General features: G+C 40.1%; 1 protein-coding gene across 1 annotated transcript; it reads right to left on the minus strand.

Annotated features, from left to right (window-relative positions):
* Nucleotides 1-320: 320 nt before the first annotated feature.
* On the minus strand, nt 321-22,363 carry VSTM2A (V-set and transmembrane domain containing 2A; the record flags this gene model as incomplete). The annotated part of the gene is made up of 5 exons (XM_082632781.1): nt 321-409; nt 16,009-16,345; nt 19,131-19,181; nt 20,286-20,452; nt 22,288-22,363. 5 exons carry the CDS (start codon nt 22,361-22,363, stop codon nt 321-323), a joined length of 720 nt encoding a protein of 239 aa, XP_082488907.1.
* Nucleotides 22,364-25,447: the final 3,084 nt, after the last annotated feature.

The raw sequence follows: 25,447 nt of genomic DNA on the forward strand, positions 1-25,447 counted from the left end.
AGTTTATGTTCTGTAGCCTTTTGATCTCTGCTTACTTCCTGCAGATAATGGGTCTCTTAGTAGGAAATCAGTGGTATCTGTAGTAAATATTCACTATACCGATGACGGTCAGGCCAACCCCTGAGCAGTCAGTGAGATGATGCTTTGAGTAGCCGAAAGAAAAGTAAAAAAAAATAGATCTTGCTATTAGAAAATGTTCTATCACTTCACACTAATTCTCTTGAAATAAAAGATCAGTGATTTGCCCAAGAAAATGTTATGAATAAAGTGAGATAGCCTCTTCGTTTGTTTCCGAAAGCAGGTGCTCCTTGTGTAGGTAATTAGAGTACAGTGGGTGCAGAGTGGTGCTTGGAGTTTAGGGTCAACTTTGCTGTCCGCTCCGTAGATTTTACAGGCGATTTGCTCTTTGCTTTAAGAAGAGAAAGTGATATTGGAAAAAAGTCAGCACTTTAGACTAAAGCAAAGCACCCTTCACAAAGCCACAGACAAGAAGCAGGACAGAAAGTCCATGGCTTGTAGCTATCCTCGCACCTGCGGAAGAAGTTATAAGATATTCGCTCATCTCGAAGATTTCCAATGCTCCTTATTAGGCTGTTTTAAACACATACATATATATATTTAATTAGCTCGCCAGCTTGGCTCTGGTGCCCATGAATGTCTTGGCATGCACTGCAAATAACAACACATACAAAGTATTTCAGTCCCGGGAAGTGGTCTTGTTTGCTTTGTCTGTTTTCAAGCCATGCCATCCCACAGTTGGGAAGACTTAGAGGAACAAATGCAGATACTTTTCCCTCAAGTAATTCTCTGAGGATCATTCCCTATAGTCATTTGGTTGTTCCTATATGGGTGTCTAAAACAAATCCCCTGTTTTACCACTGTAAGTGTAAAACCACAGGAGATAAAACCCAAACCGAGAGCAGCAGGCTTCTCAAGGGCCTGCAGAACGGGTTCTGGGGTGGGTGCGTTGGGGTATCTGCTTTTAGAGGAAGATCTTTCTCAACTTTTTAATCCTTAAAATCTGAAGAAAAGTTAGTGCTATCAAGAATTGGAAATTTTTGAAAGCGCTCTGAGACTACATAAGGGAGAGAATGAAATAGTCTTTTTGCATTTTTCTTCACATATTTTATCCAGTAAGCTACAAATGATGTATTTAATACCTTTATTAGTGAGAAAACAAAAATGTGATGGACCTCAAAGCATTTCTTTTCTTTTTTTTTTTAATTTAAGAAAGGTTAAAAAGATTTGAAAGGGGTGAGGGTAGGAAAATTCAATCTTTTGAATATTTCATCTAAATCATGTTCAAGTCCACATTGGCAATGATAGAAATTGTGGTGAAAACACATGCTCTCAAAAAATCTCTGTAAATATTTGGGCTTCTAAAGGGGCTGTTTATCAGACTCATATTCCTGTTTTCAGTTAGGTTACTTTAGTGTCATCATCGATTTGCCTTCGTTCAGGAGGTGAGTCATGTATTTAACACAGAAACGTAATGACTGAGGACCCAGAGGTTAGTGGCGGGTCTCTGGAGAGTGTTGCTTCACTCAAGCTGGGTGACAAGGTTCAAATTGCAAAAGTAAAGTACAGTCCACATGCAGCTCTAAGTACAAAGGTCATGCGAGGAAAACATATAAAATCTATGTAGAACCACTAGCATCAGAGCTTTCCAAAATTAAATATATGCCCTTGTTATCTTTTGAAGAGAGACTCTTTGACAGGGATTCAATCAATTAAAAAAGAAAGAAAGAAAATGATTACATGTCTCCTTAAATTGCTAACCACACTTGACACAAAGTATGTCTGATGTTGAATAAAGGTTTTAAAAATGCTAAAAACAATAAAACCAAGGAAAATGATTTGCTCTTCAAAAACAATATTTTGTGAAATGGTTTCCTTTTCAGCATGAACATTGCAAATGGGCTCAAACTTGCTGAAACTGTGAATTATGCAGCTCATTTCTCGACTAATCAACCCTTCACAGGAGATGCCCATCATTCCTGTGAGATTCGAAGGGAACAGCTATGTCATTCTAACCCAACATTTCCTATCACACTGTGCCCAGTATGTGCAAGTTAAAACAAAAGTTACATGAGCAGTATAACTGGAAACAAACCCAATGATATACTGTAAAGAGTATTTTAAAGTTAAAAATTTGAATAGCCATCAGATATGCAATAAACCATTGCAACACACCACTTTTTTTCCAGATTGTAATCATTCACCCACTCTAGGCACCTGCATTTCCTAGCATATTTTTCATTAAATGAAATTTATTTCTGTCAAGCCAAATATATATTTTTCTCCTGCACAGTAAATTCTAAAGCAAATCTGTTTTGTCATCAAACCACAGATTGTTTTGCTCTTCTTTCTAGGTTTTATTTATGTCTGGAATGAAGGGGTATGTGCTCCTTTATCTTTGTAATCCCAAAGACTTTGACAGTGAAATCTGAGAATCTACCATGCTATAATTTACCCTGTGTAATTTTAACAAATAATCATCATAGTCAATTTCATTCAAATGTACACTATTCTGAATATAATATTACTATTTATCAAACATGTTATGGTCTATTCTAGAGAAAATTAAGCAAATGTTTTTTGTAAAATGCAAACTTTGGCCATGCGTCGTACTCTAGTCTCATTTTTACAAATAGAAACATTTTACTGTTTTGAAACAATGAGATTCAGGATTGCAATCAGAAGCCCTGAGTTTCAGTTTCCTCTGCAGCCACTCATTTCTGAAATCCCAAATAAGATATTTATTTCTTTGATGTTTTCTAAAATGAGCATAATAATTGTTTGCATATTATTGTTTTATATATATGTTTTCATGAATATGCCAGACATTGTGTTTGGTTATCTCTTTTGCTTTATTTGGTTTCCTTTTGCTCTATGCCCAAGCCACACAGGATAACCTGTTATCCCCTAAGACGATCATGCATTTAAACAACTCTTGCCCTCAGATAGCTGCGTTCCATTGTGTCTGTCCCCACCAACTAGTTGTAAGCTCTCTCTCCTCTGAACTTCCTCTGTATTCTGGTTTTTCCTCTCTTGTGGCCTTAACATGGCTCACATTGACTTGTAATTCATTATATTCATATCTTACCTCACTGATTACACTATAAGCTCATTAAAGGCAAGGATGAAATTTTAGCAATTTTTTATTATTCTCAAAGTTTAAAACAATGCCTTGAGTTTTTAAACTTTTGTTGCCAACACAAAATACCTTGTGAAGAAGAAAGGGAAATGCTATTATCTAAATTATGGGAAGAAAATGTGCAGATAACATGCCTTGATGAAGAGTAGCCTAATAGAACCTAGAGATTTCTCTCTGACTCAGAGTGTGATTTCATGATGTCCTTTGACTTCAACTTAATAATGATGCATTTCATTTGTTTTTATGCTTATAGGTTTCTTCGGTGCTCTCTCAGGTGTAATTTCTCATGCCTTTGTAAGGTAGGGGGAGGGAGGATTTGCTCCATTTTGCAAATGGAAAAGTCTAAGAAGTTTTCTTAGAAGTTTAATGAGTACAGACACTTAGCTTCCATTTTTCAGCCCTTTTTATACGTCATGCGATAGCACATCACATCGGCCTCAATGGGATGTGGACATCGGGCATGGCCCAAGACGGTGTCTGTGACAAATGAGTTTGGCCAAGGAGAAATAGGAAAAAAAAAGCCTCAAATATTTTATCTTCAGTATGTATAGTTATTATTTCAGAGAATAACAGAAAATTTCATCTATTTATTAAAAAGAAAAACAAAACAAAACAACAACGAATCACAACAACACAGAGTCGAGATCTTGGCATCCTCAGAGGTCAGGTAGAGAAGGAGACATTTATCACCATTTCCTCAGTCACTGCATCCGCCTGCCTGGTTTAACTCAGCACAGCCTTCCAGTCGGGAAAGCCTTCCTGGCCCTCATCTGTCTTGCCTGATGGAAGAACTTGGCCCACTTTTGCACCTTCCATCTACATTGCCATGTCTTTCCTGCATCTACAGCCATGTGGCTGGAAGACACTGAGCATACTGAACAAAGCTGCACCCTCTTCTCCTTCACATCAATCTGCCAAATGGCTACAGTGGACTGGGTACCTGCTACATCAGGGAATATGCATACATGTTACATGCATACACTGTCTTAGTTCATCCTCTCATCAGCCCAGTAGAGTAAACATACAAGTCAGGAAAATGTAACTCAGCAGCATGGAATAACTCACCCTAGGTTACACGGTTAATAGGTAGTAAAGCAAAGGTACAGAAATGAAGAAAGAGCAATGCAGTCAGATCGGCTCAGAGTCTGGATGTGCTTCTTTCTGAAACTCCCTGAGGCAAGCAACCTTCCTCACTGTCTCCACACCTGTTAGATCAAGATGTGAAGCTATTATTTAAGTGTACATTTATCTTTTCAGCGAAAATGCACTGGCTATAACACACTTGAGAAAAATTAGAAAACTTCTTTTCCCCAAGTCTGAACTGATTAATATTGAATATGAAAACACTATCCGCTTCTCTGTTTTCCTAAACATTAATAAGTCAAGTTTGTTTTCCTCCATATAGTGTGCCAAGTGTCTGATGATATAATATTTTGCACTTTTCATACTGTAGTCTTTTAAATCTTGAAGGTTCCTCCAAATTCTTTAAATATTTGAATGAGAGGTGGTTCAACCACTGTTCTTGTATGCCCTCTTCTTTCTATGAACTTCTCTTTTCTAAACTTTTAATTCAAATTTTATAGTCTGGGACCAGGAAAGGTTAAGTTGATGTTCAAAGTGCAACCATTAGTGACAGGAGAGAAAGACAACCAGAGCCCTTGGCCACCAGAAAATATACGGGATATGGGTAATTAATTCAAAGAAGGAGAACGTTAAGACAACAAACTAGACAATTCATCCCATCTATGTCTTGCCAGCTCTTCAAATATCCTCTTTCTCTTGGCTGGGATTATTTTGTGATGGGTTAATTTTCTCCGTGAGCACAACTCTTGGTTTCGATATACGGAAGAGCCATAATTCAGGGCACCTGTCTACAGATTTAAGTACGATTCTCATAGGTTTTTCTCTTTTCTTGTTTGAGCATCAGGTAGGGTCAAAAGGAGCAAGAAAAGAGAAAGAACACAGTTTTTCTCCTGCTGTGGCTCCCTGGTCTGACTCCAGCATCTTTAGTTTGTAGAAGTGAATATTCGTGATGCTTATCATATGAAGAAACCTAAGAATGGAAATTTTCCAATAATAAAAGAAGCAACACTCAAATAATTGTTTTGCCTGTGAAGAGGCTAATCTTATAAAGAATGGAGTGTCCGTTACAGCTCTAGGGACGGACAGGCCTTTGACTTACCTCTCTTTCATTACAGATGCCAGCTTTAAGATATGAAAAGAGCTGCGTGAGAAAATTTGAGCTAGCTTTTAATGCAATTTTTATTCAGGTTTGCACATACTAAATCATGACTTAAGGGGAAAGGTCAAATAATAGGATGGTTTTATTCTATAATTTTTTGAAAAGAATATCTTTTTATTAGATTCTTATGGGTCCAAGGCCGATTTCTTCCAGAAACCCATTTTTTTAGAAGAAACAGGCTTCATTTTGACCTAATACATAAATCGCCTGTTTTACTTTGCCCAGGCATGTCGGCAGCAGCTGTTTAAATTTCCTTTCCTGCTTTCCTTTAGTCAGCAAATTTCCACGTCTATTCAGTTCCGAGGCCTCTTACTGTAGCTGAGGGAGCCAAGTGCAGCTGTCCACATACACAGGGTCTAGGTGACAACGTGCATGGGTGATACCCCATTCACCACAGAATGTTCTAGACTTTTTTGCTTACAGCTAATCGCTGCAGGCTTTCAGGGTTCCTACCTTCTACAGCGACTCAAGAATGGGCAAAAAAATGATGCTGCCTCCTGCCTGCTAAGGCCACAGTGCATCTCTCAAAACAGCACATTTTCACTGTAATTTGACTCATTCAAGTAGGAACTGATCTTGGTGCAGACAGAGTGATGATTCGGACAACAGCAGCTAATATTTCTTTACCTCTGACCATGGTCCCGGGAGGCTGCTATATGATCGTTTTGCTGATTAAGGAAGTGAAACCGAGAGAGATTATATAACACACTAAGTTTGCTCCATGAGTACATGGCGGCCGCTGAGACTCAGAACCAGTTCTGTCTGACACTATAAACTGATTTGCATCATAATCTCAGCTGGAGAGTCTTCATTCCAGAAAACTCTAAATTTTCTCAATTCTGCCTATTAGAAATATATGGAAATATGAGTGGTTTTGACAAAATGGGAGAATATAAATTCATGGAAAAACAAAATATTTTCCAAGAATTAAGTTTAAGGCTACATATATTTAATCACTGCTTTAACGCATAAATAAGAATGATTCATTAAGGGCACTCCATTTACTGGTGTATAAATAAATGCTGCTAAAGTGCTTGAAACTATTTACTCACAGTTTAAATATGCCATCTGTGGGTATGTTTTCATTAATGATCAAACTCTTTATTCATAATGGGAAGGTAGATATTCATCCACACCTTGTTGGAATGATCACAAATCCACATTATAGATCGCACACATGTGTAGCCTTGTTGCACTGACACTCTTGTTGAAGTATCGAGCTTGTCTGAGGGCTTAAAGAAGCACATTCAACTCAAGAATAACTATGAGGGTAAGTGGTGCCAATGTGGGATGGCTTTGCTGAGGGGCTGTGATCCAGAGCACTTATCCCATCACACGTGAGGACACTGTCCTAAGGAAGCTGATAAGAGGTGCTCCTATCTTTTACAATTTGCTTTAATTCAAGCATTGAGAGTGTAACATATATTTCTTTGCAGATAGGATGCTGAATTCATGAAGAAATGCTCTCAGACTTTTTCGAAGCAGTCATATGAAATAAAACATAATAATCATTTATAAATCTCCCAGTGTATTGATTTATAAATGATGGTGCAGTCATCATCTCCCAATGACCGCACCACTGCTCACCACTTTGATCTCCCTCCAAACTGGGGGCTCAGTGAGTCACACAATGGAGAGGAAAATGATTACATGACATTTTATTTATGAACGTTATACGTGCTTGATTTATTTTATCAATATATTTATCAAGATCACACCCATTATGTTTAGAAAAACAAAAAGAATAATTTGATGGTCAGATTCTCCACCCAGCTCCCAGGAAGTAAAATATAATGTTCTTAATTTCAATGCTACTAGCAATTTCTGAGGACATCACTTTCATAGTAGTGCTTTCAATTTTCATATGCACACGTGTACATGCATGTATGTATATTTTGTCATGAGCTTCACAATCACACAACACCTTTATTATACTTTGCCTCTGTTTATTTGTTGAATATATTTTGTTTGTTAGTTTGTTTTCTCTCTCAGGAGCTGTCATTGGCCTCTTTTTAAATTTGGGAAATTTGAAATAATATTATTTTTTTCTTATAAGAAAAGTAATGCATTATCAATGTACAGATGTTATCAATACAAACAAAATAATCAAATAATTAAAAATTGTAAGGTATCTTGACTTTTGATGGACATTTTCATATATTTCTTGTCATTTTTATACGCACATATCTGAGGTTGATTTAAAATTTAGTATTCTTTACTTTTACACTTTAAAGTTTTGTATCCTATATTTTTTCACATTATATTATATATTCTTCATTTTTTCACTTTAAAATTTTGTATCCTATATTTTTTCACATTATATATTGGTTGTTTTCTAATTTCATTAAACATTTTTGAAAACATGATTCTAGAAGGTGCTTAATACTCATTGTATGGTTTTGTCACATTCACTGCGACACTTCCCTACTACTCTTGGCCCTTTGAGTATTTCTGGCTGTGGGCAGACCTCTGTGATACGCATCCCTGTTCTTGGGTCTGGGTCTGCCTCTCTCCTGAGCTCCTTGGAACTTCCTCCCAGGAGCATCATCTCAGGGACAATCTCAAGTCCTGTGACTTATCTTTCCTGCCAGTTTTCCTCCAGAAGGGAAGTACCATTCACCTTGCAAGTAATGATACAGCAGAATGCCTGAGTCACTGTAAGCTTGACACATGTTGATTTTTAAAATCTTTGCCAAGATTATACATGTCAAATTTTTTTAAATGACTAGGGATTTGACTGGGACTGCAGTAAGTCTACAAATACTTTTGAAAAACCTGACATATTTATAATGGTGAGCTTGTTCATCCAAAAACACCATATTTACTCATTTATTCAAACCTAAACTCTTAAAAAAGTGTTCTAATGGTTTTCATCTTTATACTACTTATTTGCTACTGCCTTAAAAAATAAGATATTTCATACCTTTTTCTTGTTGCTACTATTGAGGATTATATATTATGCCACAAATATTTTGTTTGGTTATTGCTGTCATATGGAGAATTGATTAAATTTTATCTTTACCTTGATTTTATCAATATTATTTGATCACATCTGATATTTCTAAGTCATTTGGAGTGGATCATATAACCACTGCATCTGTAAAATGGACATTTTCCCTTCTTTTCCTGAATATTAGACACAAATATTTCCTTGTCTGTTATACCACTTATTAGTTACACTTGATTTAACCAAACAAATGTTTAAAATTATTTATAGTAAAATGTTATTTTCACTTGTATATTTTGTAACTTTAAATCTTCAAAGTCTCAGACCTCTAATTTCATGCTGATCTTCCTATGTCGAATATTTCTTTTCTGCTCAGCTCTTTAATTAATTGACGTTCATTTGGACATGTGTTGTAAATTGTAATAATATGTTTCTATTTGTTATTTATTAATTGAATAAATCCTTCCTTAGTTATTACATGTTTAATTCATCAGATATTATTTTATCTTACCAATTTTAGAGATTCCACACTTCTTATTTTCTTTCATTTCTATTCATATTTCTGTTCCTTTATGGCCCTCTTAACTCATGGTTATTTGCTAATATACTTTAATATCTGGTAGGTAAAGGGGAAGAGAACTAATAAGGGCCAAGCTCACTCACGTGCCAGATTTACTCTGCTAGACATTTAAAATACATCATGTCACTTAATGCTAACACGACCCTTGGGGCACATGTGTCACTGCCTCAGTTTTCCATATAAAGAGCCTGAGATTCTGTGTGCAGCTCACTCAACAAACGAGCTGGTAGAGAGTGAATCAAGGAGTCAAATCTGTATCTATCTACCACCAGAAACTATGCCATTCTTAGTATAAGGTTCTAAATCCATTTTGTTTCTCTCTCTTTTTAGAGCTTTTAATAATATTCTCACATGTTTATATTTTCAGTTACACTATCTATAACTATTTTGTGATTTAAGAAATTCCAAGGGTCTTTTTGGAAAGCTTGAATTTAATTATGGTAGCAGCCAGTGTGTATAACTTCAGCTTCCTAAGACACATTCTTTATTCAGGTCACACAGTTCAAAGTCCTAAAAATCCTTTGGAATTTTATTATTTTTTTACCAATAAAGTTAACCATCTAGTTAGAGCCTTAGGCAAGACAGCTGGTGGCGAGTATCATATGTAGTTATGTTATGTAGGGGACAATTTATCATCAATTAACATCATTGTGATAGAAGGAAAAAAGGAAGCTCTGAAATTATGAACAATAAAACATAAGTCAGGAATGAAGACCCAGTCTCCTTTCTTTAACTCAGTCACCTACACACAGCCAACCAGGAAAATATTCGCCACAGTAGAGCCAGGTGGTGGAGACCATTTACTCTCATCATTTCATTGCTGCTGCTAATAATAATAGTATATAAGCACATGCAATAATAGTCATATTAACAGAGCAGCTAGTTGTCACTTATTGAGAATTGATTGGTGACATGCTCTCTATGTATGTAATTTCATTGAGTCCTCAAAACTCTGTGAGAATCATACTACAGTTTCCATTAAATAAACAAGGACTTGGAAGTACACGCAGCTCTGTGTGATGGCCACGAGGTTTGAACAGTCTCTCTCCTTAACAATTGTGCCCACCCCCTCTACTGGTGAGAGGCCCCTGCAGGTCTAAGGAGCATCTTCCAGTGGATTTCTGCTCCTTTGCAGCTGAAATGAATGCACCTGTGTCAGGCTATAGGTGGCAGCAGTGTTCCCTGGGAGAAGGAGACTTTGCCTTTCTTTTCTCTTGGAGGGCTCTTGTTATTTTAACCAACAGAGTGAGGTCTTTCCAGCAACTTCTCAACCCGTTGGTCATCTACCCAGAAAACTGCTCCTCTGGAAGCTTCCTGAAATCTCAAGGATCATGAAATCATTCGAGACAAGACCTTAAAACACTGGCAAATTCTGCTTCATGGCTCCTCGATCACAGAGCTCCTAGTAATCACAAATGAACCTGAAGGAACCCTAAGGTGGCCACGCACTGAAAAACCCCTCTGGCACACAGCGGAGCCTTGGTTTTACAGACCCAGCCAGTTACTGAATTTCAATGAGTTAAGTTAAATATAGCTTGCAGGAGAATTTAGCAAGTATAGACTCCCAATCTACGTAATTCCGTAAATCCGGTTCAAATATAGCTCTAGCAGATTCCTTAGCCTGTATTATCCAAAGCATTGCCTCAAATCTATTTTTCACCTTATTCATAGATGCTTGATTTACATAGCAGCCATTTAACTGATAGAATTACAATGATCAAATTAATTTAGCCTGTGTAAACAGCCAAGCTGGATCATTTAAACCAAAATCAACATTGAGGTCTGGATTATACATGTGGCTCTCTACCTGGATGCTGTGCACCATTTCCTCATATTTTAAATCAGGAACATAATTTCCAGCATGACGCTCAGCCCCTTATCTCCCTCCCCTCAGCAGCTCTGAAATCTGTTGTAAGATCCTTCTTGCTAACTTTGGCCACTTTTGGAAAGCTGCCATGTTTGTCAGCCACAGAGGAGCTTCGGAGCCCTTGGCTTCTAGCAGCTGTAGCAGCAGCTGCCTCTGAATGCTCAGGTTCACATCATGTTGAAAACACAATCATATTTCTGAGTTCAGAGAATAAGTATTCCTGCTGAGTGACTACACGTGGAAACATAACTACACCTTAACCATGGCCAGTTTTCTTATGAGTGCCAGCTGTTGATCACAGGAATGAAGAAAAGTTTCACAAAAGTCCATCACATTACTGGAAAAAATAATAGCAAAAGACCAGTTTCTAAAAGTGTATTTTGTGGCATCACACACATGCACACACATCTCATAGTAAATAATAAAAATTGTTTTTCCCTCACCCATAAGAACTCTTTAGAGACAATGATTCTCATAATTTACTGCACATACAAATGCACATTTCTGCTTCTAGACTCAGAAATTTGTCCTGGGATACGAATTTTTAACAAGCTCTCTGGTAAGTCTGGCACAGGACATCTGCACTTTGAGAAACACTGTTTAGGAGTCTTGATCATTTTTGCAATAGTGGCAATATTATCTATTTATGCAAATATAATTATAAGAAAAAGAAGATAAAAGCAGAGACATACTGGCCCTCTCTCTTTTCCTTTTCTTGCCACACATGAGCTCCACGTGTTCTAGGCACTTAGAGGAATGCAAAAGGAAGTGGTGACCTTTGTAGCCAAGAAGTTATCTTTAGGGTGATCACCTACCCTATTTTGCCTGAGGGTCAGGCCTCCCGGAAAGTGGGACTTCCAGCATTAAAAGGAGAAAAGCCCCAGGGAAAAATTACTATAAGACACAACCAGGGCTTTAAAGTAAGTGTAAACAAACTGCTGTGGGGACCTTAATGAGGAAACAGGCAATTCTAAGACAATAGGAGAAAGAACATTTCTTTTTGGTGAGAAAGCTAAGATAATAAATTTGATTTTGAATAGAGTTTAGGGGCCTGACCTGAATATTTATTGCTGTGAAACAAGCCCCCATAAAACCTAGTGCCTTAAAACAACAATTTATTATTATCTCTCAGGAGTCTGGGGGGGCAGTCAGCTGGGGCTGAAGTCAAAGGCTGGCTTCAGTCAACAACGTGTCTTAAGGCAGCTGCACTTCCTACTCGGTGGCTGGCTCTAAGTGGCCACAGCAGAGGCTGGCTGTCCCCTTGCAGGGTAGGTCTGGAATTGATTGAGGTGGCATTACTCCTTCCCATCTCACTGTCACAGTGGTCACAGGCCAGCCCAGGCTCGGGGGGGGGTGTGTGTGGACAAGAGGCACCACACTTCAATGGCTGGTGTCAATAACATGCAGGGGCTCTGCTCTGCACTGTACTCGTGGGACAGACATGGGGAGCATGACGGGGACAGCGGGGTGCTCTCGTCCGGCTCTCCAGAGGGAAATCGGAATCGGAATACCAACAGATAAGTTTTCTAAGGAAACGTTAGCGGTCGAAACCACAGAAACAGATGAGATCAGGGCATTGAGAATGGGAAAAGAACTACATTTAAGAAAGGAATTTAGGAGGAGAAGCCCACAAAGAGAGGGGAACACTAACAGCCAACAAGCAGGGTCCAGAGGGGAGTTTAGGAGCCCAGCGACTGGATAGCTTCCCCCCTGCCCCCCAGGACTCGGGACACGGGAAGGGGAGACGGGAGGTCCAGGGGTGCAGGGGGAGGGCAGAGGTGTGACCTTTGGGGGGTCGGGGCTGGGCTGTAGTCACAGTTTTGTTGTCCTGTTGGCCAAGGTTGGGGGAGAGGACCCATAGAAGGAACGTAGATGGGGGGAACAAAGGGAGGGAAGTGGGGTGGTGGTGAATGGAGGGGATGTTTGGCTTCTGTAAGGAGTAGATGTTCTCCATGAGAAAGGAAGAAACACGTAGAGAACGGTGTAGTTTATTGAGGTATTTGGGGATCTGTTCTCTGTGCAGGTGGAACTAAACCACTTCATGCTAGAATCAGGAATTGTTACCCTCAGAGCACCTACAGGATACTCTTCAATGTCAGTTATGGGTACAGACAAAGAGCTGGAGAAAAGAAACATCTAAGGGATGGCAAAAGCCAAGTTCTACCTGTTTGCTTTATCATTTTTTTCATTGTTTTGGTTCTAATTGCAGATTATCAACTGGAGGTAGAATTAAAAGAACTTAATGAGAGATATCATAAAGATACAGCCCAATGGGATAGTCACATGCTCACTAGCTTTTGGAAAAAATCTGGGAAAAGTAGATATATTGAATGATAGTTAAATCTTTTCTTTATCTTGTGATATATAGATGGTAATAGATTATTTTTCCATCTTTTTTAATGTAAATTTCTGCTTTAGGAAAACTGGGTAATTCTATGACAATTTGAACATTATATATGTGTATACATACAGAGTTATTTTCAGCTAATACTTTTCCTTCATAGAGACACAGAAATTCTCTGACAGAAAAAAGTATGAATTAAGAGTTGAGTATTCAATCTAAATAGTTCAGTCAACTAAGCCGAAAACTATGATGAAACTAAAAGGCTGATAGACCAGCCTTTGGTAACTGGTTGTATTACAGTGTCATATATACCACAGATGATGCATGCCTCCCTGTATGAAGTGAGAATAACAAAAGGCTAGTATAGCTTTTGGCCTGTAAAGGCAAGATTTTAATTTTTGTGTCTTCATCATGTCTTGCTTTTAACAGAATAAGAAAAGAAAAATGCATGGTTAATGGAATTTACAAATACTTTGTTTCTCACAAATGAAAATAGAAAAAAATATAAACCCTTTGAAGAATGGAAGTATGTCTTCCATTTTTGTGTCATTGTGCCTGGCATATAAACCCTTGAAAGGATGGAGAGTGAATAAATGAGTGAATAAATGAAGCGTGGGTATTGAAATCAGCTTTATTTGAATATAACCTGAAAAATTATAAAGTGAAATTATAAATCAGGACGTGGGTGTTACAGGAAATATAATATTACATAAATATCCATCCCAAATATGGTATTTTATGCAATAATTGTGCAAGCACAGAAACTTACACATGAATAAAATTGGTGGCTGAGCCACCCTAGCTTCTGCACTAGAAGTTAGAAAATGTTAAATGTATATAAAATATTTTCCAGTATTCACTGGTAGGAAAATATAGAAATGAAAAATGTTGCTGTATTTCCAATTAATCTTTGCTATAGCAGATAATTTTTAGTGGAAATTACTTTGAATGGATATGGGCTTCCATGAGTCAGCATCCCCTGTCTCCTTTCACTCTTCCTCTAGGACAAGCAATGAGTGAGGCTGGTGATGGGGTGGAAAATGAGCAGTGATTTTTAGTTGAAAATTGTTAGAAGATGTGTAGAGTTTACCACTTAGCACCAATCACAATACTAAGAAAGAGACTAAAGTAAAACAGAACTTCTTAGAGTATGTTATTCAATCCAAAACGTAAAGAGTTTAGAAATAGAACATTTCATTCTATGCTTAGAATCCTTCACTTGGGACAGGTAATCTGTCTGTTTGATTCCACAGAATGGATTTATGATTTCTGGCCTGGAATATTCTATGTAGGCTAATAATTTCAATCCCATGATTTGGAGTCCTCACCAGTTAGGCTGTAAACTGTTGGCTGAGGGGACTCTGTGATTTTGCATATAGTGTCTAGCTTCTTCTTTTGATGGTATGAAAAGGAGGAGGGCAATGTATCCAAAGATATAAAATCTTTACCAAATAATGGCTACAAAAATTATAACCATTAGGGGTGTGTGTGTGTGTGTGTGTGTGTGTGTGTGTGTGTGTGTATATATATATATGGGTGTGTATATATATGTGTGTGTGTGAATATATATATATGCATATTCTAGCTATGGTTTTTTTCTTTGGGATATAAAAGAGATGATAAAGAGGAAAATAAGGCAAAGTCACACAAATTTGGGTTCAGAGAGGCTAAGCTGTCTATTCATCAGACTGACATAAGTTGCCGTGACCAAGGCATGCTGGGATAGCTGCTCCCCTACATTTAAAGGCAGGACAAACTCACAGAGACCCTGAGTTAAGCTCAGGACAAATCATCTCCATTAGTACGTGAAACCTAAGGAGGAACCTAGAGCGGCACACATTATTATAAAAGTGTTGCTTACAAATAAGGATTTAAAGATATATGTACATATACATATTTCTCCATATAAATGTAAATATATGAAGATTTATATATATATATATATATATATATATCATCCTGATAAAATGATGAGATTTTTCAATGTAATGGCTAAAAAGAATCTGAATGGTAGCAATAGAATTTTCTATTACCAACAGTAGTGTCAATAATTCTTCAATGATAAACTATAAAGGGAAAAACTTAGAAATGAGAAATTATAGATTTTATGCTCCCTTCATCCTATAATATTACGTCAAGTGTGTTAGCGAAATACAGAATGGTCTGGGGTGGTGTTAAGTACTGCCTATCCCAAGGTTAAAACCTCAATGAGTTTCCACTGGCTGAATGAGCGCATAAATTAATGCTATTCAGAGCAGCTTTAACTTGCACAGCTGACTTAGGAAGCGTGTGACTAAGCTTGACTAAGCTTCTAAATTGGCATCGGAGCCACACTGACAGGAGCTGCCTTATCTCTGCACCACTTTCTGCCTTTCACCCCACCCCCCTCATTTCCTCCCATTATCATCATCACTTTCATCACAGGCAGCTAGAGTTTCTCCTTCAAAATCAGAAGCCCTTGGAGCTTGGTCCTGCTTAAGGCTACGGGTCCCTGAAAATGTGGTGTGTCTCTTTCATTTACATGTTGATTAAGTGAAAGTCTCTTAATTTGGGCCATTATCGATACATAAATCTGTAGAGAAAATAAACATGCATTTATAATGCAACCAAACATTACGTGATTTATTGTGCTTATAATGTGTAAAAACAGAAGGAAAAGAAGTCCAGCTCTCAGATCCCCTGGACATGAAGCACTGCCAGCGACTAATGGGCAATTCACATCCTCTGGGAAGGCCAGCCTCCCTGGCTCTCATAGCTCATCCTCATTTCAAATGAACTAGGTCTCCAATTTTAAAACCGTCATACATAAATCTATCTACTCTGACCATCTTCCTGCGGAGGGTTTGTGAGAGGTAAAATGGGTTTCCATACCTGATTGTGGACTTTGTTTGGGGATTTTGGCTACCGCTTGAGGGCTGGAAGTGGAGAGCACTCGCTGGTTGGCAGAGCTGTGCATGCTGCCGGGAGCGGCCGCAGAGACATTCTTGCGAGGCTTCACATCCTGCAGCCACATGGGTGAGGCCTCGAAGGCCTGCATCCTCCGAGCATGGCTGTTGGCGTTGACTTTTAGGTAGGCCTGGGCTTTGTGTTCCTGAAGCTCTCCATAATTGGCGTCGGTCACCCTGCATTCATATAAGCCTTCATCCTTTTTCCTCACTTTGGAAATCTGAAGCTTGTGAGAGATGTCATTGCCTTGCACTTTCACTGTCTGAAAAATTGCAAGTAAAAAAATAAAGTGTTACATCAAGAGACTGGGTTCCAGTACCTTGTCCCAAGCTTGCTAACGCTGGAAAATTAAAGGGTCTTATTATTCTCACAGCCATAGGCTGAAAGCTTTTTATTTTCTCAGCAGTCAAATTGGAAGACCTTATTTATCCTATTTTACTAACACCTGGATTCACAAGATCATGGAGACATTAGTTCAATCCAGCTGGACTAGATTCCATTAGCCATGTGGTTCCCATTTCCCAGGCTGTGGGACCAGCTCTGCCATGTTCCCATCATGGGACTGGCCTCTGCCTGGTGAGCTCAGCTGAATGAAGCACAACTTAATGAGTCTGAGTGTATAGTTTACACAGCCCCTCTCACTTCTTCACTGCTGGCGACCGCTCTTGAGAGATCAAAAAGACATGTTGTTGGTCACGACTGAGTTTAAGTGAGAATGTGCTTTTTTCCCCACTTTGGGATGATTACTAAAGGGAGTGACAAAATAGACTTGGACAGTAATGTTTTTTTCTCAAATTGTTGGTGCAGTCTGACCTATAGTTATGGGGTGGCATGATTTAGGGAGCAGATTAATGTCACCTGAAATCCTATGGCTCAGAGTACATACCTCCTGCTACCATAGGGTCTGTGGGCTACTGGAAATTGAGATGCCATCAGTTAAACACTGCTTTGATTTTCAAAATAGAAATTGACTCTCGTTTCTACCAATAATTTATATGCCAGATTAACAGCAAGATTATATATAAGGTTATGTATAATATATAAAATTCTATAATATGTTATATATATATATATATATATATATATATATAAGCATCTTTATCAGAACTAGATTTGATATATATCATCCATGATTGACAGAATGATGGACTTCATAAGACATTCAAGATTTGAGGATTTGGATAATCTCAAAAGATAAGAAGTGAGGAAGGCATAAAGTTAGTTCTCTACTGGCCCTTACACTTTCAAATAGCCATAAGTAATTGAGAAAATTTGGGAAGTGTTCATCTGGCTTTTACATATAGAGTTGTATATACAAATAGTTTCCAACATCTGAACCATAAGTATGCATTTATGTGTATGAAAAATTACATATGAATATTACTAATACTGTAAAAATAAAGGGAATCGATAGTTTCAAATATATTTTCAGCTGGGTCTCTGATTAAGGTTGGGGCAGAGTGCTTATATTGTTATTATCCCACTTTACAGTATAGTAAACTGAGGCTTAGGGGGTTTGGGTCAGTGATTTTCAACACTGACTGCCCACTAGAATCATCTGAGGAGGTTTAGAAAATGCTCTCATTTGGATTAATGCAGAAACACTGTGTGCACCTCTGGGGGGGCAAAGCTCATATCAGTATTTTGTGAAAGCTCTCCTGAGAATTCAAATTAACTGCTGGTTTAGGACATACGTTCAAGGTCACACAGCGGGTAAACTGGGAACACACTGCTTTCTACCTCAGTTTGTGTCTAGAACTCTTTCCAGTTTACTAGATTATATGAACTCTGGGCATAGATAATACTGTTAGCAGTCGTGTGCATGGCTACGCATCTGATTGCATGCTTCCCTAGGTCAAGATGTGTGAGGCTGCTTCACCACTGGTCTTTGGAGGGTTGGGGTACGGGTGAAGGATGAAAGATGAATAGGAAATAAACAATCTATCTAATTGTATGTGTATGTGAAAAATGAAATATTTAAGAAAAACATCGTTAATAATGGATCTTACCAATAAAGCTTTTCTAGCACTGTCAGAAAGCAAGAGTTTCTGTGATATAAGAATAATTGAATTGAAAGATTCTAAAAAGTCCATGAGTTTATGAATAGAAACTGGAGTTTCTGGTTTGTATCTTATTTTTGTTTGATATTTTCTTCCATGTTGAGATTATACATTTAGATTGGAGAATCTGATTTTATTAGTATAATACATTTTTACACTTTTAGTTATAATAGCCTCAGAATAAATTTCTTTTTAAAATGTGGGTCATTGGATTTTTAGATTCTTTATACATATATTATTTCTAGTAATGGTAACTTGTTTACTAATTATCAACAAGCTGAGCAGTTGTACAGTATAAAGTGATTCTAGATGGCTTCATCTGAGGTGTAGTAAAAAAGATTTTTTTTCTAATTTCACTCACAATTATGAAAAGTAATAACCAGCAGAGTAGAAATACATCTCTGTATTATCAACAGGTTAACCTCCTCCAATAATGCTTTTATATTTATATTGGCTTTTGGTTTTATATTTACATTTATATGATTTTGAACACTGGCATTAGAAATATGTTGCATGCATTATGAATGACGTTGAAGTTGAGCGGTTTTCATTACAACTTCAGCACTCTGTTGGATGCTCTAATTTTTTTCAGCCTGGGAAGATTTTCGTACCGTTAGTGTTTTACTTGCAATTGAAGGATAATTACTGGTATAATTTTGAACGGATATTATTAGCATTGCAGCCCTTTAACAGTTATGTAACTGTTAGTAAGAGCAAGAATAAAGTCTCACACACTTCTTTGGGTGGCAAAATGACTCCCTAGTAATTGTTCAAATATCTACGTCATTAAGATAAATAATTTTATTGTATGAACTCTGCTTCAGTGTGTATGTATCCAGTGAGGTAAGACACGACACAGACAGCGGGCTCTCATCCTGTGTATGCAAGTTGCCTGTTTCAGGGGCAGTAAGTTAATAGACTTTTGAAAACCTGAAATTCCTAACTAGTGCCCCCGGGACCGAGGGCAGCCGTCGTGGTGACACTTACGCTGATCTTGGTCCCGTCGCCGTCGGGGTCCCGGTATGGCAGCAGCTCCGTCTGCGGGAGGAGGAGGGGAAGGGGGGTGGACATCGACGCTCAGACCGGGCCCGGCCTGAGCCCTCGGCCATGCAAACCTAGCGGGGGGGCGCTGCCCCGGGCCACCCGGGGGCCGGGCTCGGGGACTCGGGAGCGGGGATAAGGGGCTCCGGAGGGTGGGGACTGGGGGGCGGGGGCTCGGGGAGCGGGAGAATTAGGGACTCCCGAGAGTGGGGATTCCGGGGTGGGGACCGCGGAGGCTGGGATTCCCGAGGGTGGGGAATAGGGGGCACCCGGGAACTCGGGGGGCTGCGTTCGGGTCAGGCCCCCGGGGCGCGCCAGTCTGCGGGACGGGACTCTGCGTCGTTCCCGGCCCGCGCCCCCTCCCTGCGGTCCCTTCTACAGGCTTCCTCTCGCCCCCGCACTGCCGCCGCCTCTTCTGCAGAACTGTCTGCACCTCCGTTCAGACCCTCGTTTCCCCGCCCCTCCGCTCCTGCTCTGTTCTCCTCCCCTCCCCGCCCCCTCTCCACTTGGGTCTCCTCGGGTCCCTCCGTCAGTCCCCATCCCCTTCTCCCCTGTCACCCTTTCTTCCCTCTCTCCCCGCCCTCCGTCTCCCCCCGCCTCCCTCTCTCCCCCTCCACTTCCCCTCCTCTCTCTCTCTCTCTCCCCCCCTCCCTCCCTCCTCTTTCTCTCTCTCTCCCCCCCTCCCCCCTCTGATTACGGCGGAGGTGAGAGAAACCGACGGGGGTGGAGGGCGGGGGCGAAGGAAACACCGACATAATTCCTGTCCTCACACCACCGTCCCGAAAGGGACATTGAGTGTCCGGGGATGTATCAACACGGCAGTGCCATCACGGACAGCTCACAATGACCCGTACGAAAAGGAGGAGGCTATTCCCGGTCTTTAACCGGGAAAGACTGGACAACATGCCTTCCCTTGGTTTTAACGTGGTGTCACCAGGGCACGCGGCTCACCCCCTGGCATCCCTGGGCGTCCTCCTTGCCGAGAGAGCCAGGGGGCTCCCCATGGGCGCCCAGGCATCATCTTGGGCCCGACCCCAACTGGACACTCAGAGGTCTAAGTCAGTGGGTGGGACGGACGCGAAGGCGACGGGACTCCGCTACCTGTGCCCCGGGTACTTCGGCCCCGGGGTCCAGGTCCTCCGGCCCCCGCAGGAACCACCACTGGATCTCCAGGTACACCGAGGCGGAGCCGCTCTGGAAAGCGCAGGACATCTCCACATTCTGCCCCTCGGTTGCCGTCACGTTTCGCGGAAACTCGGTAAATTTTGCTGCAAAACAGAAACGCACCCTTTTGGAATATGCACACCACTGTTGACAGCGTCTTTTGAGAGCTCACTACATTTTCCTTCGACTTAAAAATAAATAAATAAAAACCGCAACAAAAAGCCCTCTGTGACATCCCAGAGGCTCCCCAACCCCCTTTCCTTTGCCTCTTTCTTGTCTTATTTTTGGTATGGTGCCTAAATCATTTTGTTTTTGATCAAGTCCAGATAATGGAAAGGTTAACAAGCTTGCCAATAACTCCCCTCTGTTAGCCAAGATGTCCACAGTTAGATACAAATACCTTTTGTCAGACTGCAGTATTCCCCAAAACTTACTGAGGGTTTCAGTGAAGTATATTTTACTTATATTTATATTTAAGTGTATTTGACAAATCTGTCAAGCTGATACAAGAGGAGAGCCTCCTGCCTCCAAGTTTGTAAACAATTTATGACTAACTGGACGTTTCATGTTAATAGAGAAGGGATCATGATTATCCGTCAAAATTTACATTCCTGATATATCATGACACTTATTAGCAATTGTGATTCAAAGGCTACAGCAGTGAAACAAGTTGCACACTTTCTAAGCTGTGGATATTTCTTTCCAAATTAACCTTCATATTTGTTCCCATCAAGCAACTGTATTGTAAACTGTCATACATCGTGGGATGTAAGAATCACACACCTGGGCTTGGTTCAGATTAAAGGTTGTTCTGAAGTTACTAGAGACATTTTTTCCCCAGCCTTTTCATTACCAATCTTGACACTGCTAGTTTGCAAGATTCATGGAGTCATGGTGAAACTCACAAAAATATGTTTCCTCTCTCCCAAAGGCACTTCTCCAACATGGAATGCTTTGGATGGTTGTTCTTATCCTGTCTAAGAAATATTTTGCAAAGAGCTGATGATTCCCTAAAAGTCTTGGAGAGATTTGTGGCTGAAGGAAGTGCACAGCTACAATGCGAACTCATGGGGAGGAGGGCTGAGGGGGCTGCAGAGCCGATTCAGGGTGGATGGATGCACTTTGCCCCCACTTTTCAATGCGAGGCACCATCAGTGTCTCTTTCCAAAAAATTTTTTAATAAAATCCCGACATGATCTCTATTGAAATTGAACTGTATTTATACTTAGAGGAAATGGGAGATGTTAAGAAGACATTCTGATCCGAAAAGGACTCTTCCGTTCAAGCTGGAAGGAAGAGTGTGGCATTTCTGTTTGCAGAAGCGATGCAGTCCTCTGACAGCAGAGGTGTGATTTGCTCATGGTGCTGAAATGATCACTGCAGCCTGCGAAGTCCTAACAACTGGATTCAGCAGGCTACTGCTGCTCCTGCTGCTTGTAATGCAAGTCGTGCCTTTTTATGGGTCCTCAGAGGAGTCTGTCCTTTGATAAACACACAGGCAAACGAAGTCACACGGACCCAGAAAAAGGAAACTCTAAGCTCATACTGCCTACATCGAGGAGGAGAGCTGGCCATGGAGAGTCCCCAATCCCAGCTCTGTTTGCGATGATTATGTATGCACGAGTGGTCACCCTGTGCATGCACACAGATAGAAGGGACACACACACACACACACGCACACACATTCACTTATAACCCTGTGTTTGTGCTCACCAAGGAACCCACCTCGTTGTCGGGCACCAACTAGATCTGCTCTCAAATCTAGCAGGGCTACTATTTAATAAACTTTAAAGAATAATGCCAAACAGAACATTATTCCTCTGTTACTTGCTAAGCACCTCACCACATCTGCCTGGCCATTCTTTGAACACAGAGAAGACACACAAACACACACTCACAGCGCAAGCAAATGTATATTTGCCAGTGAGCACAGACTTACCTTGAGAAGAAAGCCCTTGCTGTACATATAAAACGGAAAAGAAAACAAATCCAACATACGCCAGAAAGATCCCCATCGTTCCAAAAAAAAAAAGGGGTGGGGGTGGGGGGTCGTCACATTAGTGTAGCCAACAGCCAAAAAGCCCTAAAAGAAAGGGATGCCACTGTCTCGCGGGCTCGGTCTCAGCGCCCGGGGCGCGGCGCCGCGAACATCCTGCTGCTCGCCGGCGCGGACTGGCTCTAGGGATACGGAGCGGGGAGCCGGCGGCGCAGTGCCGGGCTGGGCACCGGGCTGGGCTCCGGCGGGCTGCGCGTGCACACCCGGATCGCGGCGCCGGGCAGTGCCTGGCCACTCGGCCGCCCGCCTTCAGCTTCCTGCGGCGGGTCCGGCGTCAGCCCGCGGCGTGGGGCGCGTGGCGCGGGGACGGGCGAGGGGCGGGGACCTCGCGGGCTCGCGCCGGCTCCCCTCTCCGCGCCGCGGCGCCTTTAACTCCGTGCGCGCCGGGCCGCGCTCCGTCTACGCTCGCCTTCCGGAGAGCGGCGGCATAGTTCCTTCACAAAGTGCTTCTTCCTTGTCGACTGACCCTCTCTCGCCTCGGCGGAGGCTCGGCGGGCGGACCGCGGTGGAGCGGGAGGTTGGGGCTTTGCTGAAGACGGGAGGGATGGGACGGGGCGAAAGACACTGCTCTGGGGCGATGAAAACAGCCATTGGAGGGAAATGTCTGTTAACCAGTTATTAACTGCTAACTGGAATGAGCGCAGGCTATTATTTCACACGAATTTATTGCTGAGCAGCCTCTAGTGGAAGAGAAGCAGCTCATGCAGGGACCGTACCACTCTCGCTGGTGAATGGAAGAGACGTAAAGTACAAAAAGTCACGTCTTGAGAGAATGTTCCAGAGAGAAAACCCAGAGCACGTTTACTTTTATTTTTATTTTTAATTTTTTTTGGCTGATTCGTATACCGCTCCGCCTTCCCAGCCTCCATCTCACGTGTATTTTGTATTGTGGAGTGGAGGAGGGGTTTCAAACACCATTAAGGTCTTTATTGCAAGGTCTATTTTTGTTTTGTTTTGTTTATTTGCTCTTTTTTTTTTTTTTTGCCTGACACAGTAATGATTTAATGTTCCCTAAGATTGTATTAATAAGGAATATTGTTTTAGGATGAAAAAGCACAGTAAGTTTTAGGATTTGGAACAAATCTAGCTATCTTCCCTAGAGAAGACTTGAGAAGAAGAAGACTTCTATTTCTTATTAAGAATCTAAAAACAGTATCTGTCTCCTTAAAGACCCTATTTGTGCATATGAAGTCTAACCGTTAGTGCATTTAAATCTTTTTAACAAAATTAAAATCATTTGCCATCTAGGCACAGTACCAGATATTTCATTCCCACGCTTACTTCTATGCAACTCTGCTACAGATCTTTGGTATTATTTAGAAATATAATTCAGTGTTAACAATGCTGTCAGGAAACCAGTGCAGTATATGCATTTTCATCTTGTTGATATAAAATTTGTAGTTGGCTAATTCCTTCACTGACCAGAAAAAAAATTACCGTCGGATTATTAAACCGCTTATCCTTCTGCTGAATACAGCAGTAACTTAAATGATCAGAAAGTTAACGCACAGTAGCTTCATAACAATATTATTATTTTCTGAAGATATATTTATTTTTCACTGTGGTGTGTGGCAGAATATAAGATGTGGAGAAAGTCGTGAAGGACATTTTATATCTGTTCATGTTTAGGCCAGCAAGACTCCATATCCTTCTATTGAGCAAAGGATTCTGAAGGATGTCATTTCAAGAAAATAAATCTTTTTATACCCAAACACTCTTTCATGGGGAATGTGTTCACAATATAGGAAAAAAAAAAATCCAAGTGAATCCCCCTACCCCATATTAAACATTATCTGAAAAGTAAACAAAACTTTGCAAGTATTAGATCCTCAGAGGCTAGTCACCTCCAGCTTTAAATTGTATGCCTAACAAGATGTGTTCAGTGTTTATCACAAGGTTTTAGCTTTCTTTGAACATTTGACATAAACATGAGATTAATATGTCATGAATATGACCTGACTTGAAGGTTATCTGCTTTTAGAACAGTGTCCAATATAAAGAAAAGGGCATCCATTTTAAGCAAGGGAAGTTCTGAATTAATTTAGCAAAGCACCTCAGTTCCTTTTAAGGGGAACTTGTCACTGTGATGCAGAAGTACAATAAAAATAAGTTGAAAAATGTGAAAAGTAAAGTGTGAGAAAATTTTTATAGGACAGATAAACCATCAGGCTACTTTAAATAGAAAATTATAAGCATTTAAGCAATGAAAGAAAGAAAAAGAATGATGGAAAGGAAAAAAGGAAAAAGTAAGAAATTAAGAAAGAAGGAAGAAAAAATTGGGAAAGGATTTAAGCTCTTTTCCTTACGAAAAGTGCCAATACATATATTTTTTTTTAAGTTCTGCCAGTGTAGACCAAAATTTTTATCTTAATACCTGGTACATCATCTCAAGAACTGTAAATAGTGCTTCTAAACACATTTGTATTATCTCCTTTAGAACATTTGCCTTATTAAAGACAAAGCGTCTCTGTATAAACAGTTTGAAATAAGAAAATTGAATTAAAAACCAAATACATCCAGTATATCAAATGACACAGTTCTGAGACTAAGGTCCATTATTTTAAATAAGTCCTTGTAAAACACTATATTCGCGGCAAGATTGGAAGTAACATATGAGGAAAGACAACTTGTCTGCATCCAGATGTGGGAGAGATGTTCCCTGCCCATTTCTTCCTACCCGAAATTATTGCTGATGCCTTATCCTATAAAAATGATTGCATATCTCTTCTTTAAAAATACTTATTTATGAAATAGATGCTCCAAAAATAAAATCCTATGATCTCATTTTTATTATTGTGTTCTTGCCCTTTAAATTAGCTTTTGGTTTCTTATTTTTCTTTTTAAAGTTTAAATATGTGTATTGTCACAGCTACTTTTCCCCTAAAATTTATAATATAAATGTTTATGTACTCCTTCCTCAGTTGGTGTTCATTCCATTGCGTTCCTTTGGTATCTTATTTTGATTTATTCTTTGTGTGTGTGTGTATAAAAACTTGTTTAACTTTGTCTTTCAAATACTGCTCCCTTATGATATCTGTAGGCA

The sequence above is a fragment of the Mesoplodon mirus genome (genome assembly GCF_964341445.2).
Source record: "Mesoplodon mirus genome assembly, chromosome: 9".
NCBI classification, from domain to species: domain Eukaryota; kingdom Metazoa; phylum Chordata; class Mammalia; order Artiodactyla; family Ziphiidae; genus Mesoplodon; species Mesoplodon mirus.